The following is a 21,084-nucleotide window of genomic DNA, read 5'->3' as shown; positions in this document are numbered from 1 at the left end:
TGGGGTACTTTCTCAACATCATGAACATTGCGTGTTGATTTTATATATAACGTAATTAATGATTCACATTTTCGTCCCATAAATGTTGTAGCTATCAATCTATTTCAATTTTAAATAACTTGTTCAATTTGTTGAAACACAATCGACAAACATACTTGGGCAATCCGTCGTTTTTATGCGGCTCATATTCTAAAACTTCGTCTAATTGTTTCTTTAAAAAAAAAGAATTTCCGAAAATCAATCGACGGTCACAAATTCTACACCATGTTGTCGCTGCAGCTCCGTGTGTGTTTAGTTTCGTTTCTGATCGATTATAAACGCCGTTATCTGATTGGCTCCACGCTACAGGATGCAAACCAATCACATGCTCCGTCTCGAGCCGATGTTTTGAATGGTGACTGATGTTCAGGGTTAGTACAAGGTAACGAATCAATAACCTTCTTCCCCCATACCTTGCTATAGAACTAGAAAATTTGTGCCAACAGCATGTCATTTTATTTCTTATATCCATTTATTCTCATTGTGAATATTGGTCCCCTTGGTTTGATGAATTTCAATTTGATTATATTACTGTGCTATCTAGAATCTACGGAAGCCAGTAGATGCCAGGGTATAGAATTGATATTGATTTAACTGGTGACCATCACCTGAATTTATGTAGCAGACGCCACTTAATTTCACTGGCGACCGCCACTTATTATCTGACAGCCGCCATTTATTGTGAATAAACTGGTGACAGCCACATAATTTATAAGGCGGTCGGCACTTCCTTTATACAATGGGACTACCAATAACGCAATTCGTACTGCTGAGTTATTTTTTAAAGAGTTTATAGAATCGCACACAGACACATAATATCGTTTTTGAAAGTGTTTGGACAGCCGGTGCTGTAGAGTGAGCTTTCCCCATAATGAGACTTCCCTTGGAAGCCTTGCTGTAGAGTGAGCCTTCCCCATAGGGAAAGGCTCACTCTAGAGCAGGAGAACCCCCGGGGAAGTCTCACTCTAGAGCCAGACTTCCCTATGGGAAGACCTACTCTATCAACAGTTGTAGAGTCAGACCCCCCTAGCAGGACTTCCCCCTTCATTTATCCCTGGTAAACTACTATCACTTTAAGGAGATTGTTTAGATACCGAGACTACCGGGGGTAAGGCTCCCTCTAAAGCCAGACTTCCGGTGGAAAGTCTCACTATTGGGCGAAGTCTGGCTCTATAACACCGGAAGAGAATTTGTCCTCTAAAATTGTTGACAAGCAAGAAACCTAAAAACCTCTCTTTCTCTTTTGCCCAAACTTCGGAGGGGAGGGGGTTTCCGTCCGTCCTTCAATTTATCAGTTCATTCAAGGTTACATTGTTACATCTCATTACTACCACCAAAAGAGTGGGGTGGGGGACAATCCACCAATGTAGCTTATTTTTGTGTGTGAAAATAACTTCATTGGATGTAAAAATAACGGGAAACACTGTCAAAATAATTAATTTTTAAAAAAAACCTGGTTCTACGTGACTGGTACGTTGGTATATTAAGTACACTGATAAATCAAGCAGCGGCCGCCATATAGATATTAAGTGGCGGTCGGCAGTCCATTTATATGGCATCCGCTAGATAATAAGTAGCGGATACAAGTTATATTAACAAACCAAGGCGATAGCCAGATACATCGCCACTTAATTTTTATGTCGACCACTAGTTATTATAATAAATGAAATAATTCAAATTCACTGAAAATTTCAATAAAAAGACTAAATTCTATATCAAACAATTCAATTCATTTATCCTATGTAACCTAGTTTATCCTGAGTAGATAAACTTTATTAACTTATGTGTCGGCCGTCAGACACTAAGAGGCGACCTACAGTTAGCTTAAGTGGCGGTCGCCAATTGAATCAATATTACTTCTATACCCTGGCATCTACGGGCTTCCGTAAAGATCACAAAAATTGACTGCTTCAATCTCATGACGCCTCGACTGTCATCACAATATCTCTCTGACACAAACACCCAGATCTCACCACGCTCTGTCTCCCGTAATCAGTCACATTTCTTTGACAAACTGAATTAAATTCTGCTTTTAGTGTAACGTGGTGTAACCTTCTGTGAAATCACACCATCTATTTTATGGTATTGCAATGTGAAGGTAAAGATCTGCTGGAGATTAATTCAATCTAAAAGCCAATTATAGTTGCTATCACGCCTAATTCTTTGTAAATTTATTTCTCATTTAATTAAAGTACCGTGCCTTTTTCTCTTGACGTAACTGACTGTAACTTCAATGGTCAACCAGGGAGTACTGTTTGAACTGATATTTTCTGTTGTTATACTTCTTAACACACGGTCTAAAATTATTTCTGATGATAAGGATAGTTAAAATAAAACAGTAATAGTAATTTAATTTCTTTCTGACCATCTACAGAAATAATTCCAGGTAAACTCGTTCTATACAAAACATTTTTGTGGATGATTAACAACAAACATAAAATCTAGATGCTGTGAAGTTTCATTGACTCAGAAATTGATCAAAGTCACCACACCCAACCTAGAACAAACAAACAAGAAAAAATCAACCTGGGGGAATAGACGTAAAACTTAAATGATCTGGGGGAATAGACGTACAATTTAAATGATCTGGGGAATTTTCACAACAGAGGATACGTGTATGCAGTCTATGAATCAGATATTGAATAGTACGGGATTTAGTGCATTGTACACGTTATTCTGACCCCTTAAAGACAGGGAATTTTCACCACATATCATCAAGCTTTGCTCAGTATCCTTCCCCACCCATCCCCAAAAAACAGGATTCAAACTCAGAAGTATGGTACAGGTCACGGGACCCAAATAATAAACAACAAAACTTCTGGCGGGTTCCTGCACTAGAAATCCTTAATTCTGTGATTGCTAGGAAAATGCGAGATCAAGGCATGTGATTCCAACCAACTTAATTTTGTTTTGCAGACAATTGTTTGTTTACTTGGTCAGCGCTGACATCTCAAGTAATAGATTTAGAACTTAAAGTATGATGTATCTACACGTGACATCATTGCCATATTATCTCCCATCTCATATGAACTGTACAGAGAGCTAACATGAGATGTGGTTGTTTTCTTATCTGTACAGAGAATTGACATGAGATGTGGTTGTTTTGTTAACTGTACAGAGAATTGACATGAGATGTGGTTGTTTTATTAACTGTACAGAGAGTGAACATGAGATGTGGTTGTTTTCTTAACTGTACAGAGAATTGACATGAGATGTGGTTGTTTTATTAACTGTACAGAGAGCTAACATGAGATGTGGTTGTTTTCTTATCTGTACAGAGAATTGACATGAGATGTGGTTGTTTTATTAACTGTACAGAGAATTGACATGAGATGTGGTTGTTTTATTAACTGTACAGAGAATTGACATGAGATGTGGTTGTTTTGTTAATTGTACAGAGAATTGACATGAGATGTGGTTGTTTTCTTAACTGTACAGAGAATTGACATGAGATGTGGTTGTTTTATTAATTGTACAGAGAATTGACATGAGATGTGGTTGTTTTCTTAACTGTACAGAGAATTGACATGAGATGTGGTTGTTTTATTAACTGTACAGAGAGTGAACATGAGATGTGGTTGTTTTATTAACTGTACAGGGAATTGACATGAGATGTGGTTGTTTTCTTAACTGTACAGAGAATTGACACGAGATGTGGTTAGATAACTTGACATTCAGTCATATTGATAAATACGCAGAATAATGTTCTTGACTGCGGCCAAAATGTTTCGTAATTATACAGAATATAGGCATAATTAAGTCAGTTTAATTGTAAATATGGCAGTTCATTGATTATTTTGGAAACAAAAATGAGAGGTTTATTTTCAAGATAATCTGATTTTTTTTCCTAAAAAAAAAAACATTACCCAAGACATTAAACTACATGTAGTAGTTATATACAAATTCATATTAAAATAAATACAGAAATCATTCATGTTTAAATTTGGATGGAAAATAACAATACATGCTAGTTAAGCCGATTGAGCTCCATAAATATTGTACTTCTCGGCAAGCTAAAACAGCGTATTCAAAAAATGTCAGTAATTGCATATTGTTGAATTTCACTAATTAACAAATTATTGGATGTAAATAGAGTGTGATTAAGAAATTTGATTTTAGGGTATGCACACACAGCATGTGACAGATGGTGTCTATATAGTGTAAACTCCGTATGAACTGTGGTAGTATTCATTGATAAAATCCCCTTGTTATACAAATATTTGATTAGTTGATTTGACAGTAAACAGAGATAATTAACACAATGATGATTGGTTGCTGGGTGTGCTTTGATAAATTGAAACTGGGAACACAGTAAAGAGTTTTCATGGGGGAATCTGAGAGTCGGAGGGTGTTATTTATAGAAACAAATTTATAAGTTTTCCTCAAAATTAAATGTAAACAATGACGTGTTGGTTCACAGTGCATAGAGATTGAATCTTGCCAAGGGATACGGGCGGATCCAACAGAAATCCATATGGGGAGGTGGGGGTGCTGCTTTCCAAGTTTGTACCTTTTCCGTCCCAATAAAGGAAAGAGGATTGAGGAGCCGAATAAAGGCAACATGGATTATTTTATGAAAAAATTGTCAACCAAAGCAGTTTAAGCTAGGGAGTGGAGGTTGCAAAGTCTGTAACAGCCTCTACAGGTCAACATCTGGAGTACTGACACACCGAACCTGTGTAGAAAAAAGCCACAGGTATAAGTACCGAAAAACCATCTTAGTACATATGGAGAAAGTAAACTTCCGTCTAAAAGGTTACAGGTCACGTGTTTATAACATTGATTAGTATATATTGATGGTCGTTTTGTGCAGTGTAATTACGGATGTCGCAATCATATGTTTCCCTGTGAATAAGATATTGACAAGAATCGGGGGACATTCCGTCCATCATTTGTGATGAAATAAACATCCCTATATCAGATGTCCATCAATAATTCTCCTACAATAACACAATAGCTTTTAATACACAATTGTTAATAGAGAGAATTCAATACAGAATAATCAAACCTAAACAAACACGACACAGTTAGAGATCGCGCTGCATTTAGAAATGAAGAGAACAAACAAAAGACATTTTAGCTCATGTGCTCTATTGTTCATTTTATCGTTTGTCATGACAACCTTCGGCAATAAGAGGTTGTAATTGTTAAAGTCACGTAATCTCAGCACAAATCCCAGAAAGAGTTCGTCACTGTATCATTTTAAAAATTTTGTCTCATTCGAACATTTGTCAGAGAAAATCAGCAATTCGTATATTAGAATCTGTACATTTTACACTCAACCTCGACAATTCGTGTTCTAACAATAACATTTGTATATTTTACACTCAAACTCGGCAGTTCGTGTTACCGGTATAACATTTGTACATTTTACACTCAAACTCGGCAGTTCGTGTTATAACATTCGTACAGTTTACACTCAAACTCGGCAGTTCGTGTTATAACATTTGTACATTTTACACTCAAACTCGGCAGTTCGTGTTATAACATTCGTACAGTTTACACTCAAACTCGGCAGTTCGTGTTATAACATTCGTACAGTTTACACTCAAACTCGGCAGTTCGTGTTACCGGTATAACATTTGTACATTTTACACGCAAACTCGGCAGTTCGTGTTATAACATTCGTACAGTTTACACTCAAACTCGGCAGTTCATGTTATAACATTCGTATATTCACCATTCAAAATCGGCAGTTCGTGTTATAACATTCGTACATTCACCACTCAAACTCGGCAGTTCATGCCATAACATTCGTACATTTTGCATTAAAACTCGGCAATTCGAGTATCAAAATTCGTATACATTTTATAGTGAAACTCGACAATTCATGTTATAACATCCTTACATTTTACAGCGAAATTCGACAATTAATTCTTATGATATCATCCGAGATTTTACACTGAAACTCGACAATTTGCTACATCGTTTAGTGAAACTCGGTAATTCGTATATTAAAATCCGTAAAATTCACGAGGGTATGGACCGTGCGTTCACGCTGCCGCATACTTCACGAAGCGCGTTATTTATATCCCTATATATATTCATATTTATGAAATTTATTTTTATGCCCCCCTTTGAAAAAGTGGGGGCATATTGTTTTGCAACTGTCGGTCGGTCGGTCTGTAGACCATGTGTTGTCCACTCAATATCTTTCGACCCCTTTGCTTGATAACAACCAAACTTGGTACAGGGGTTGCCCCTGGAGAGTAGATGATCCCTATTGACCTTCAGGTCACATGGTCAAAGGTCAAGGTCAAACTGCTGGCCTTTACCCCATGTGTTGTCCGCTCAATATCTTTTGACCCCTTTGCTTGATAATAGCAAAATTGATACAGAGGCTTTCCTTAGAGAGTAGATGATCCCTATGAATTTTCAGGTCACGTGGTCAAAGGTCAAGGTCAAACTGCTGATCTTAACCCCATGTGGTAGACCATGAGTTGTCCGCTCAATATCTTGAGAACCATTCACTTGATTGTAATGATATTTCATATGTGGGTTGGTTATAAAAAGAAGAGGACCCCTATTGTTTTTCAGGTCAAGAGGTTAAAGATCAAGGGTCAATCTACTCTGGACATAGGAATATACTGTCCGCTCAATTTCTTGAGAACCCTTTGCTTGACAGACATCAAACTTGGTACACTGGTACATCTTCAGGAGTTGATGACCCCTATTGATTTTTAGGTCACATGGTCAATCCACTCTTGACATAGGAAGATATTGTCTGCTCAATATTTTGAATTGATGATACTTCTCTCAATTAAATGATGTGTGTGTGTATAACCCTTTTCAATTGTGCACCATGGGGGGTATATGTGTTTTACAAACATCTCTTGTTTTATATTTTCATCTTCCATGTCTGTCGGAAATCAAAGTCGTTGAAATAGATGTACTATATTTATCAAGATTCATACGCGCATTGTTTACAACTGCACGGTATTACAATTTGTAGAGGAAAAAAAGAAGGGAAAGAAATGTAGATGTATAAAGATGATCTGACTGGTGTTATGTGGAGTCTGTGGATCCGGAACAATTTTCATGATATTAGAAAAAATATTTTTGTTTTTCTAGAATTTCTATGTACAGACTGTAACAGTACTTAGATAATCAATGAACGTACTGCTATATCGATCACTGATTTGTAATTACATGTATATATATTGATCACTTATATACGTATATCGATTTCTGATTTATAACTATATATAGATCACTGATTATTACTTGTACGTGCATAATTTATGGGTGAAATTTAGATATCATTTTACAAATATGAATTTCTATTCTGGCTGCAGAAAATGCTTGGTTAGCTTTATACAGTTTCGAGAGGTATACCATTTCCATCGAATCAATCGATAATTATCATTTATGCATACTGAGAGTGCATTAGCTTTATGTTCTCGCTCAGAACAATACAATTTTCTACACGTGCAAAAATTATTGCTTTGCTTTGTGCAATTCCCCAGAGAAATGTGAACCTATCAGATTCCAGTGTAATTGTCTGCATTCAGCGGTAAATGATCCCTTACTACACAGTTTGTTTTTTGGTAATATAATACAGACATTTTCGTTCCTTCTAGGAAGAAAAATCATTTTCTCTCAATTAAAACTTTAATGCTGTAAAATAATTGACATTTTAGTTAGAGTGACGATAGGTTGTAACACAATTTCAGCTTTAGAGCAAAAAATCTGACTGCATCACTGGGTAATTTTGTGCATAAGTGAAAATTTAAAAAAAAAATCTTGTTTCTGAAATGCATGACAGCAAGTAATCATAAAAAAGAATCCTACTTAAATTAGTGCATATACTTCATACAATAATCTCCCTTCAGGGTGAGAAAACAATTTGGCTATGTCGAAAGAGTCTACGAATTGTTTCAAGGTTTGTTTGAAGGTTCACGGAGACTAGACATAAAACTCATTATGTTTTACAGGGGAATCCTTCAAGGCAACAAGAGACATTTTAAATGATTTGTTTTCTTACCAAGATAATTTTGAAAATCTTCGTTGTCATAGCTTTATAAGCCCTAAAGACTGATGACAGTGTTTAGTGTAGAAAAAATAAGCTGTGTTGTGTTTCATGCGTGAAAAAAATTGAGATTTTTCAGGGTTGGTGTTTTTTTTATCTAATCATCAGAAATAAATTTACATAATCCATGGTGCTGATTCTGCCTAATGACCCGGAACAGCAAATGAACTCGTTCAATGTACAGTAAACCTTGATTATTCCAAAATGCGATTATACAGAACCTAGTTTATAACGAACTATCCAGACAATCACAACTGTACCTCTTTGTAACCTGTGAGGCCATGCGTTCTTTACTCAAACTACATGTATATCTAAATTAAACCAGCATTGCTGTAAGACTTTATTAGAAAAAAAAGAACAACAACCAAGAAAAAAAAAAACCCCAGATAAATAATAACAAGAAGCACTTCTTTAATAGTCGTCAACATCCCACATCTATGTAGCAAAATTCCTTTAACATATGTCTTTCAACTGATTTGATACGCAAGCTCGAGCTTGTTCTGCGCATGGTCATTTTTTAAATCGAGGCAGGCTAACGACAAATAAGTTGATGTTACAGGGGTTTCAACAGTCGCATTTCATGGTCGTTATAAGGATCTAATTTATCAATACATCCTGTTATTGGGTCAAATGCTTGTTTCATACCTTTATAGACTGATTTTGACTACAGATTACTCCGTGCTCCTGATCTGCGGGTGCAACCGGTCGACAGGGAATGCTTACTCCTCCTAGGCTCCTAATCCCACCTCTGGTATGTCCAGGGGTCCATGTTTGCCGTATTCTTAATTTTATATTCTTTATAGTCACCTTTTCATATTATGTGAATACCGTGCTCCTATACGAGGACTTTTTTCATTATGCTTTCTTTTTTTCATCGTTGAAGAATTAAAATCCGTTTCATCAAATCCGGTTCCCCCTTTTGACACATATTACACCTGCTTAATGCGATACATCGGTCTCTCTTTATGGAATCAAAAGTGACATGCTTTTTCCCCCCAAACCAATAGGGTAGCGAGTTCAATGCTATTTTTTTTTAAAATCATATTTCGTAAAATATATTTGTAATCAGAACGCAACACCAAACCTCCAATATATATAAATAGATAAAACACATACACTTTATATAAATACAATTTATTCTTCGTACGAAAAAAATATTGCTCAAATAATTATTTGCCCCGCGGAAGAATTTATGCACATGCGCAGAAATTATCATAAATCAGTCTATTATCCACAACTAAACGTACAAAGGTATGAAAATGGTTGTCTGGAATTTAAAAACGTTTGTGGTACTTTACAAACTATTTGTTCTATCTACGGGGTTGCCCTTGAAGTATATCGCAGTGAAGGCGACATTTTTTCAGAATCATTATGGGTTTCATTTTTCAGCTGATGAAGAGTAAATCACAATGTGTAATTATTGGAGCGAGCTCGTGGCGTCGCTTCGCTCGCTATAAGTGGTGGAGGTCAGTGTTTTAGCAAAGAAGGGCTCCTAGGGCAATTAATATGACCGCTACTCATTCACTTTTTGGTGAAGTGTAAAGGTAAAACATACTACCTTAGGTTTTTGAAGTCGCTATTTTCCGATTATGAAAAGCTACCGTTTCACCCCTTAAAGATAAAAATAGTTCAGCAGAAGATGAAAAATTACTCTAAACATTTACCTTGATTTATGTGTATGTTTAGTTAAATCAATAACTCAAAAAATATGTTCAATCTGCTCAATACCACTACGTTTATGAATTTGGTCAATACAAATTCAATATCTGTAGGGTTCTCAATATTGGGATATGATAAGGTTTCGATCAGAACACAAGAAACCCCACAACAGCAGCTAGCTATGCCTGATGCACTAAGCACATAATATAATACCGCGTTTTAACAGGTGCGATGGGGATGCTGAGTAACTCCTGGGAAATCAGAATAAAACAGATACTGATTAGTTCAAAATAATCCCCCTTGACCCTTCAGGATGCAAATATGTTAATCATTAACTAGTGTCGCATCGGAACAGCAGTGCGTGTAACGATAACCTTTCTGCACTGAATTTCGTTGATGCTGCATATCATAATTAGTTTCTGTCGTAACACATAAAAGAAACGTAACCCCAATCAAACATCAATAATTTTTCATAATTAATAAATTATTGTTAGCAATTTCGATTCCGAAGATTTTACGTTTATTTATACATACATTGTATTTTATGTTTCCCTCTGGTATCTAAGAAAGTTGTATTGTTTCATATATGAACCTCTGACGATTTTTCTTGCATGTTCAATGTATTATATTTATTGTACCTCATGTACCGTTTAACATGGTTTGAGCGAAATAAATTGAATTGAAATTGAATTGAGAAATCCTAGGTTGATTGAACTCGGCCACACCATGCGTTTTCCACGAGAACTCGATTAGCACGTGCACGGATACGCGCGACAGCAGATCATGCCAATAGGACCAAGCTCGTCCTCGAATGCAGCTACTAAGGTGGCAGGAGACAGGGGTTTTTTGTTCTGAAACATGTGGGTAGGGATATACATCAAAGTCATATTATGACAGACTAATGAAAAATCATATTTCCCTTTTATGTCAACACTTGTATTTCATATTGATGTAGTTAATGAATTATGACCCTAAATTACATGTAATCTGTACATAGTGGTACTGGTCACAAAACATGTTCTGAGCAGGTGCCCCTTTCTCGCTTTGATTTTCTCTCATTTGGGTTGATCCGCACCACCCACACAACATCACAGTACCAAGCGAGGGGATTTAGACACTGTGCACAATTAAGAACCCGGTCTGCACTTCTTAAAAATCTACCTTTCATTCGGGGCCATCCACCTTCCTATTCAGCTACAGACCTTTTGCTGGGCGATGCATGTTTTCACCTGAATTTCTTCAGCAACTGAGTATGTGTCTTAGTTTTGTATTTGCCTATAGTGGCCTTTAGTGCGAAACTGTCCCCTGCTACCTAAGACAGAAAGAAATACGAAATGTTGTATTGCTGTCGTGTAATTTGTGTCTGATCAACATGAAACTAAACAGATGACGTCATAACTATCGATGCCACGTTTAAAGAATTCATGTAAATATTGACAAAATATGAACTGCCAAGAAATATATTTTGTAAAACACTGAGAATTTCTCGATATCATGAAGGTATGATGATTGCATTCACTTACAAAGAAGATTATCATGTCCGTCCGATTTTCCTCTGTCATACACTGTAATAAAACTGCAAAGGTGTATAGCACTAGTCGCATACTTTTAGATCATTCTTTACACCAGATGAAAGGTTATAAAATGATTGCTGCTAGAATCATCAGTTAAGAAAACTTTCAAAGAAAACTATAGAACACAAGTGCATGTAAGCTATAAACACGGAGGTGGTGTTGTGTTTAGGGATCAAGGTTAGAATAGGTCCTCAGTACCCCCTTGCTTGTCGTAAGAGGCGACTAAATGGGGTGGTCCTTCGGACGAGACCGCAAAAACCGAGGTCCCGTGTCACGATAAAGATCCCTCCCTGCTCAATGGCCATAAGCGCGGAGTATAGGCCTAAATTTTGCAGCCCTTCACCGGCAATGACGACGTCTCCATATGAGTGAAAGATTCTCGAGAGGGACGTTAAACAATATTCAATCAATCAATCGATTGATACCGAGCGAAGCTCGAACAGGCCGAAGGCTTTTACATCGACTGCGTTATTTATATTTCCCGCGTTAAATGAATAGGTGGATCAATTGCCCAAAGTCGTGTTGCAAGATGTAAAATGTATTATGATCATCCGCATGCAAAATACTCTAACCTCTAAACAAGCAATCTCAAATGTACATATGCACTTCTGCTTCATACTTAGATATTTTATTGAAAGTAGACATTAACGGCAAACTAACAACTCAACTGTATGACAAACGGGATGATTTCAGCTTCTCCATCGTCAACTTCCCACATTTATGTAGCAATATTCCATTATCACCTGCATATGGTGTTTATATATCTCAACTGATTCGATATGCAAGAGCTTGTTCTGGGTATAGTCCGTTTTTAAATCGAGGTAAGCTACTGACAAACAAGTTGATGGTACAGGGATTTCAACAGTCTCGATTGAAGTCAGCATTTCGCAAATTCTGTGGTCGTTATAACGATCTAGTTCGTCAATACAACCTCGCATTGGGTCAAATGCTGTCTGACGTGTTTCATACCGATTGTTAAGCCGTTCTTGGCACACTGATTTTGACTGCGGATAACTCCGTTTACCTGATCAGGATATGGGGCTCACGGCGGGTGTGACCGGTCAACAGGGGATGCTTACTCCTCCTAGGCACCTGATCCCACCTCTGGTGTGTCCAGGGGTCCGTGTTTGCCCAACTATCTATTTTGTATTGCTTGTAGGAGTTATGAGATTGATCACTGTTCGTTATCTTCACCTTGCATGCAACATCCCCTCAAGCCTCAGTATATTCGTGGTCTATTCAAAATAGCCATGTAATGATGACATTCAGAAGTGCGTATTTGTCATGCTGTTATCATACAAATTGTTCTACGTAAACACTCAAAATAGTTTTAAAAGGTTAGTAGCTCCCTAACTTTGTTGAGGACAGATTTGATAGATTATGCAATTTACATAGCATACCCGTGGTGGCGCGACGTGTACTGGACCATATTTACCAAAATAATATCGACGCGTTACTTTGGCCTCGATCTCTCGCCAATAGAGCATTTATGGGGCATGTTAGATCGACACATTCGAACGCGCCCAAATCTACGAAACATTTCCCCTGTCATTAGAACTAGAAGAATGACAAAATATCTCTATGACACAAATAAAGTATGTAGGCCAAGCCTGTTCAGCGGATTTAACTTTATTTCACAAGCCACGCTAAATTTTGAATTAATAATGAATTACATGTAATTACACTTTGTAATTTTACAGATCTTTCATCGACCGTTACCCTATTTTATTCATTTTACCCACCATGATTGAGGTTAGTTTGCCTTAAATTTCACTCAGCGCATATATCTCGATAGCAGCAATCTTAGCACCTTTAGAAGCTAAATAATTCTTCTCCGGGGAAATTAGATTTGAAATGGACGCTTGCAATAATTTAGATTTCTGCAAAAATCAAGGCACGTAAGGAAAGTAAACTTTGAGGATAAATGTAACCTTCTTTTCTACACTGACAGATAACAAAATAATATGGTTAATATAACATTTGCTACAAAGAGGAACTTTTCAGTGGCGTTTTGTAATTATGCATTCTCTCTATAAATTTCAAAAGCGTGTAAAATGTGTTTCCCATTACGGATTAGTTTGGTTTAAAATTTTAAAAATTGAGAAAAACCAAGAATCCGAATTTGCACTTTTCTGGAGGAAAAAAACACACTGCTAACGTCATTGTCTTTGAACCCCATTCTTTTCGCGTACCTAACAGCTACATGTATATCCGTTAGAACATTGACATCTGATTAAGTCACTGAAACTGGGCATGCTCAAAGAAACAAACAGGAATTCTGGGGGAAATTAACTCGTTCAAGAAAGTTTGACCTGCTACTAAGTACTGCATGTGAGAACTCTTACAATTTTATTGTGCAGATGTGATAGCTTCCCTTCCTTCAAATATTTCCATTACATCATTGTAAGTCACCTCGTCATTGTGTTTAGTTACTGAATATGTACACGCAGGTGGGGACTCCTACAAAACAAGGCCCTTGGATCAATTGAGAGGTACTCGTGTTACATTTACTTTGAGGCTCATGGAACTTCACACGAATATTCACATATTTTTTACTCTTTAGAAATCATTGCGTTACTTGAATGCTTTTTAAATTTATCCATTTTATACTTTGCATTAGATGATAGATATATTAATATAACTATCATACATGTTTTATGATTTAGAATTCTTTTATAAGTGAGTAATTTTTATAACATCACAGCGATTTTCTACTTGAGTTATAAAAGGGCAAGTTAATTAAGTTTTATAGTCTTCAAAGAGAATTCATTGCTCATTATAATCATGCAAACAGTTTGCCTGCTTGATGTCAATGAGTAAAGATTTTCAGAAATACATGTACATGTATATTGCAATTTTAACACATGATGAACTAAGCCCCATGTTCGAACCTGAACCTTGAACCAAGGGGTAGTAAATTTCACATTGTTCATCATAGTCATACAAACTTTAAATGGGTAATGTATATGACTAATCTAACCACATTCCATTTGTAGAAAGCTTAATGCCAATGATAATCATGCAACCATTTTCCCTCCTTGATGTGTAGAAGTAAAGAAGATTTTCTAAGATATTTGCACGAATTTCACAGTTTGGGTATAGGGCTCAATGTTAATTATAATCATGTTTAATTCCATTGATTAAAATGTGTCCCTACATTCGATTCCCGCCATATCTTTCATGCTCCATTTATAACTTGCCTACTACTGAGGGTACTGACCCTCTACTACTGGGGTACTGACCCTCTACTACTGGGGGTACTGACCCTCTACTACTAGGGTACTGACCCTCTACTACTGGGGTACTGACCCTCTACTACTGGGAGTACTGACCCTCTACTACTGGGGTACTGACCCTCTACTACTGGGGGTACTGACCTTCTACTACTGGGGGTACTGACCCTCTACTACTGGGGTACTGACCCTCTACTACTCGGGTACTGACCCTCTACTACTGGGAGTACTGACCTTCTACTACTGGGGGTACTGACCCTCTACTACTAGGGTACTGACCCTCTACTACTGGGAGTACTGACCTTCTACTACTGGGGGTACTGACCCTCTACTACTAGGGTACTGACCCTCTACTACTGGGAGTACTGACCTTCTACTACTGGGGGTACTGACCCTTTACTACTAGGGTACTGACCCTCTACTACTGGGGGTACTGACCCTTTACTACTGGGGTTACTGACCCTCTACTACTGGGAGTACTGACCTTCTACTACTGGGGGTACTGACCCTCTACTACTGGGGGTACTGACCCTCTACTACTAGGGTACTGACCCTCTACTACTGGGGGTACTGACCCTCTACTACTAGGGTACTGACCCTCTACTACTCGGGTACTGACCCTCTACTACTGGGGTACTGACGCTCTACTACTAGGGTACTGACCCTCTACTACTGGGGGTACTGACCTTCTACTACTGGGGTACTGACCTTCTACTACTGGGGTACTGACCCTCTACTACTAGGGTACTGACCCTCTACTACTGGGAGTATTGACCCTCTACTACTGGGGGTACTGACCCTCTACTACTGGGGGTACTGACCCTCTACTACTGGGGGTACTGACCCTCTACTACTGGGAGTACTGACCCTCTACTACTAGGGTACTGACCCTCTACTACTGGGGTTACTGACCCTCTACTACTGGGGTACTGACGCTCTACTACTGGGAGTACTGACCCTCTACTACTAGGGTACTGACCCTCTACTACTGGGGTTACTGACCCTCTACTACTGGGGTACTGAAGCTCTACTACTGGGAGTACTGACCCTCTACTACTAGGGTACTGACCCTCTACTACTGGGGTACTGACCCTCTACTACTGGGAGTACTGACCCTCTACTACTGGGGTACTGACCCTCTACTACTAGGGTACTGACCCTCTACTACTGGGGTACTGACCCTCTACTACTGGGGTACTGACCCTCTACTACTGGGGGTACTGACCCTCTACTACTGGGGTACTGACCCTCTACTACTGGGGTACTGACCCTCTACTACTAGGGTACTGACCCTCTACTACTGGAGTACTGACCCTCTACTACTGGGAGTACTGACCCTCTACTACTGGGGTACTGACCCTCTACAGAGTCTTTGGATTTTGTACATTCTGTGTACACACATATATTTTCTCTTTGTGTCCCATGGAAGGTTAACCCCTCCACTCTCACCCCAACAGATTCTGGTATTCAGATGAGTTGGCTCACTATTGCATTTATACTAAATTGGCACATTTTAGAAATGCATTTTTAAAGGCAAGAGCCAGACATTTTGTAAATGCAGGGTGTACACGTGATAATGAATTTCCCCCTTTTTTCGCCTTTATAGTCGTTTCAAGTGCCCCTAGTGAGTAATCGATGCATCAAAACATATTTATCCAGAAGGTCTTTGATACCTTTGGGAAAGGCAAAGCTTTGATGTCATGATATACTGTCTCAGATGTGTTGCGGACCTCATATTCTGAGAAGACACTACTGATTGGCAGGAATTGTTCCCAGTTCATTGCTAAAGTGATGCATTACTCTCAGGCGAGTATTTGTCTCTCAGTATATCCATTTGTGACAGAAGATGCCTCCGTGGTTCTCGCATACTCCTAATGTGTTTACCAGCCATCTTTATTTCCGTTCCTCCTTATGGTGTGGCATTTCATTAGTATGGTGAATACAAAAATTTAAGAGCTCTGATCTTGGAATCGCTTGAATGGACATTAAAAGCCTTTGAAGTATTCGTGCTTTATTCTGATTTTTTAAAATCATTTACACTTGTTTTCTTGATAGAAAAAGAGATGGAAATAACATTAAAGCCATTCTCTATATAGAATAAGTCTTGTTATGTACAGATGTACATGGTTTCTTTGGTTGAATGATTATTTTATGTACATGTACCATTCTAGAATTTTTAATTTAAATGTAGAAACAGCTCCAGATGGAAGTGAAGTGGAAGGATGGGTTCTTTACTATGGCATTGCCTACCGTGAAATGGGCCTCCTTTTTCAAATAATTTCCGAAAGACACGTGACTTTATTTGTGTAAAACATCTTTTAAAATATCAACAAAGCGCAATGATTGAAAATTATCTCGAGCCTCCTGGTAGCAAAACTACAGCGACTGATCAAAAACACTTACAGAACACATTTTGGTACATGTATTCATAAATACAGTCAACTCCACTTATATTGAAGTCACTTATATTGAACTATCTTTTACATTGAAGTAAAAATAAATCCCCAATAACATTTATCATATAGTTCAACATCGGCTTTATTGAACTTTGATAATAATGAACAATTCGTGTCAGTCTCCTAAATTTCAAAATGTCCGGCGTGGAGTGTAGTAACAAAATTTCTCAAATTCTAAATGTATGCGCACGCGTACGTTCGTGCACGCGCGCGCGTGTGTGTAATAACTAAACTTTATGACAAACTTTCCATATTTATGTAGCAATATCCCATAATCACCTGCATATGATATTTGTGCTCCCATATGATTCGATACACAAGAGCTTGTTCTATGTATTATCAAATTTTAACCGAAGCATTGATAAATAAGTTGATGTTGATGAATTTCGATACTCCTATTTAAAATTAGCATTTCGCAAATTTCTATGGCTGTACCTGTAATAATGATCTTATTTGCAAATACAACCTATCATTAGGTCGAATGCTGTCTGACGATTTCATAACAATTGTTAGGCCGTTCTTTTCGTAATGACTGGATTACTCCGTTTACTTGATCAAGATAGAGAACTCATGGTGCCTCCTCCTAGGCACTTAGTCCCACCTCTGGTATTTCCAGGGGTCCATCTTTGACCTGTCTTCAAAGTGTACTCTCTTTTGGGATTTATGAGTTTTATCTTCACATTTTTCATCTTTGTTGTACACTAGTCTTGAAACAACTCGAAGCTACAGTTAATCTTTATTACAATACATCCAGGCACAACGGTGATGACAACTACACATGGTTTAATTTCTAATTTTAATGATGACGTTTGTACATGCTACTTACAACGAGGGAAAAGTTGTTACGTAACAGATTAATGTAACCACTACAATGAACATCACGTATCCTTAGTTCAATAAAAATCACATTTTCACAGGATAAATGTCCTTCACGATAATGAGTGAGAGACAGTACGTCTGTTGCAGCATATCTTTTTACATTCTCTTCTAAAAAGTGAGTTACAGAACGAATAAATGATCGGATTCACACACGAATTAAGAAGGTAAGACCTAAGAAACACCTGATATACTATCTCTCCCGCATGCGTAATGTGTTCCCATTCACCGGGATGAATCGATCTATGGATAGCCAAGGTCAAGAAAGGAATGAAGCTTACAATGTATGTCAAGGTCACCACAAATAACATGAAGGTCGTTTTTTCTAATTTAATGTTTTGTTTTTTTGGCGGGCGAATATGTTCATTTCTGATGGCAGAACTATTTCTCATTCCTGAAACAGAGTCCAAACAGGTCATGCTCCCTGGAGTGTCAAGGTGATTTCGAGAATTGTTTGACCTTGACATGCGAACAAGAAGGTCTTTAGAACTGGAGAGAAATTGTCTCCGGAACTTCCAACGCTTGTACACGGCTAATCCTATGAACGTGTAGAGCACTGAAATCACAATGAAGATGGTGATGGTGGCGATGCTGTGAAACGCAAAATATGAAAGCACATATGGCGAGTTAAGAAATCTGTTTTCAACGAAACAATTCTTAGCAAAGACATTCGTGTCCAGTACGGTCGTAAACGTCCCATACATAACTAGGGCAGGCCAGGTGCTAAAAATAGAAACGACAAAACAAGCCCCCACCGCTGTTTTTGCCTGCCGGTGGTTCATACTCCTCTTGTCTGGGGTGCAGATTTTCCGGTACCTATCCACAGCTATAACAATCATTATCAGGGCCGCTAAAGTGTTGCACAAGTAAGTAAAAAATCGAGAAAGTTTACAGATAATGTTGAAGTCAAAATTCATGGGGTTTGTCATCATGGATAGCTCTGTTGGCATGGTAACGAGACAATTAAAGAGATCAATCATGGCTAGAGACAGAATGAAAACTTTGGATGGATTTTTATCCTTCCATCTGTAGTAGACGTAACACACCAAGGTGTTTCCCGGCACACCCACCACCAGTAAAACTGACGTGTACACGATAGCAGCAATGTTCTCCATTAATCTGTGGTGTATGACGTAATCCAATGACACTGATGACGTGTTATTGATGGTCATTTCCATTTTTTTCACAGTAGTAATCCGTATATTTAAAATTTAATCATATTCACAGAACATCACAGCAGGCATAGGTTAAAAAAAATTCAAACAAATCCTTAGAATTCGTCTTTTTTTTTTTTTGTCTAATAAATCGGACGTACTTCAAAAGGTTAGGATAAATTTGAAATTTCGTCAGCAAAATAATCTTCGCAGATGAAACATACCGTTTGTCACCGTTAAATCAGGCGCATCTATTCTTTTCATTTCCCCAAGTGTTGTGACTTCACGCTGTCGAAGCACTGCATTGATCATATCGACAACTTATATGCAGTTTCTGTATTTTAAGCTGTGCAGTTGATGTACCCAATGACTGATGCTGTAACTGAGAGGTTTCGGCTAACTCCAAACAACGATATATAAAAATCAATAGCACTACGACAGCAACAACGATCAACAGACTCCTACCAACTGGTGAAGCTGATGGCAGACTGATGAAGATGGACGGATCTGAAATGAACGCCTGGTTGTTAGCTATGTGCTCATCAATCTCCTGACGTTTTATTTCGTTGACCTCTGTGTTTGTTGCTGCCTTCAGAGTCAGCGAGTCAGCGCTTATCATTCATTACACATAATTCATCGATTTGTTTTAGTTGACGACTTGATACATTTTTTGCCTAGATTATATATGATGTAATAGATATTCAAATTTTTACAACATGTAATCATAAAGGCTGGTAAATTTTGTTTTACACTAAAAGCAATAACACTCAAGATTTCTATTTGTATTCTTTTGTTAAAATGAATTTGAGTACAATTTATTGCTCTTGCGAAATCAGTGGTGTGTGACCATTAAAGTTAGCGGGCAATAGCGTGATTACTGATTGTTGGGCTGTATTGTATTAAAACAGGTTGTTAGGGCAATTAACGTAGCATTGTCCAGCACGAGACACTGCAAACATAGCAGTCGATATCGTTATTCAATTTTACCTGTCATGTACTCCAACATCAATAAAATTTAACTTCGTTCATAAACCAGACATCTGATGCCTCTGAAACAGGTGTTGCAATCACGCAGTTCGTTTTCACTTGTATAATGCATATGTACCATTTCACGAGCACCTGCTCTAGTGATTGTCTACTTCTCATGTCTTCCTGATTTATCTAGATGGTTATTTTCTATCTTTATCATCAACATTCTGAATTCTGTTGTCAATTTACATTATCATTGATTTATAAAGTTGACTGCTACGACCACCAAACGAGTTCAAGTATAGGTCTACTAGAAAACGAGTTCAAGGATAGACCTACCAGTGGTGGATTTAAGGGGGGGGGGCCTAAATTTTTAAGGTATTTTTTTTTTAAGGTAAATTGTGGTATCTTGTTTCGAAAAATGTACTAAACGATAAAAGAAGCAATAATTTCTTCCACTCCCGGAGAAATAAATGATAAAATCTTTTGATTTCTTGAATTACTTTATTGGGATAACTTTATTTTTTCGAAAAACCCTTATAATTTGCGTCATTTCATTAATTTCACCTCATAAAAATGATAGAAAATAGTACAAAAGACTGAATAGGAGACATATTTCAAGCCCTATAAAATTCAGGAGCTTTTGGGGGCTTTGCCCCCTGGGCCCCCACCAGGGCTTCGCATTGGACCCACTGGGGGCCTCAAGGCGGCCCCCAGACCCCCTGCCTCAAAAAGTGGCGCCCCCGTAACTGCGATTCCTGGATCCGCCCCTGCTTACTAGAAAACGAGTTAAAGGATAGACCTACTAGAAAACGAGTTCAAGGATAGACCTACTAGAAAACGAGTTCAAGGATAGACCTACTAGAAAACGAGTTCAAGGATAGACCTACTAGAAAACGAGTTCGAGGATAGGCCTACTAGAAAAGTCAACTAAAGCCGTTATACAGCGTACCAATGTAATATGTAGCTGGGCAGAATTAAATTGAAAAATATGAGAGAAAGTACATTGTACACGATCCAGTAATATATTGCGTGTATATTGTCGATCAGAAAGTCAGACATTTTTGCTCGATACATGTGTTCTGTATTAACTGT

At 37.9% G+C, this 21,084-nt stretch overlaps 1 protein-coding gene and 1 long non-coding RNA gene across 2 annotated transcripts; one reads left to right on the top strand and one right to left on the bottom strand.

Moving 5' to 3' along the window:
* The first annotated feature begins 365 nt into the window (after positions 1 to 365).
* LOC130055084 (uncharacterized) lies at positions 366 to 19,791 on the top strand. Its single transcript, XR_008803312.1, has 2 exons — positions 366 to 421; positions 19,367 to 19,791. It is a non-coding gene; the product is annotated as an uncharacterized LOC130055084 (long non-coding RNA).
* LOC125650737 (cholecystokinin receptor type A-like) lies at positions 17,715 to 19,409 on the bottom strand. Its single transcript, XM_048879264.2, has one exon. The coding sequence runs from the start codon at positions 19,042 to 19,044 to the stop codon at positions 17,920 to 17,922; it is 1,125 nt and encodes a 374-aa protein (XP_048735221.1). The 5' UTR covers positions 19,045 to 19,409; the 3' UTR covers positions 17,715 to 17,919.
* Positions 19,792 to 21,084: the final 1,293 nt, after the last annotated feature.

This window comes from Ostrea edulis, chromosome 5 (genome assembly GCF_947568905.1).
Source record: "Ostrea edulis chromosome 5, xbOstEdul1.1, whole genome shotgun sequence".
Classification (NCBI taxonomy): domain Eukaryota; kingdom Metazoa; phylum Mollusca; class Bivalvia; order Ostreida; family Ostreidae; genus Ostrea; species Ostrea edulis.
Note: the sequence above shows the minus strand (reverse complement) of the source record. Positions and strands in the feature narration are given on the sequence as shown.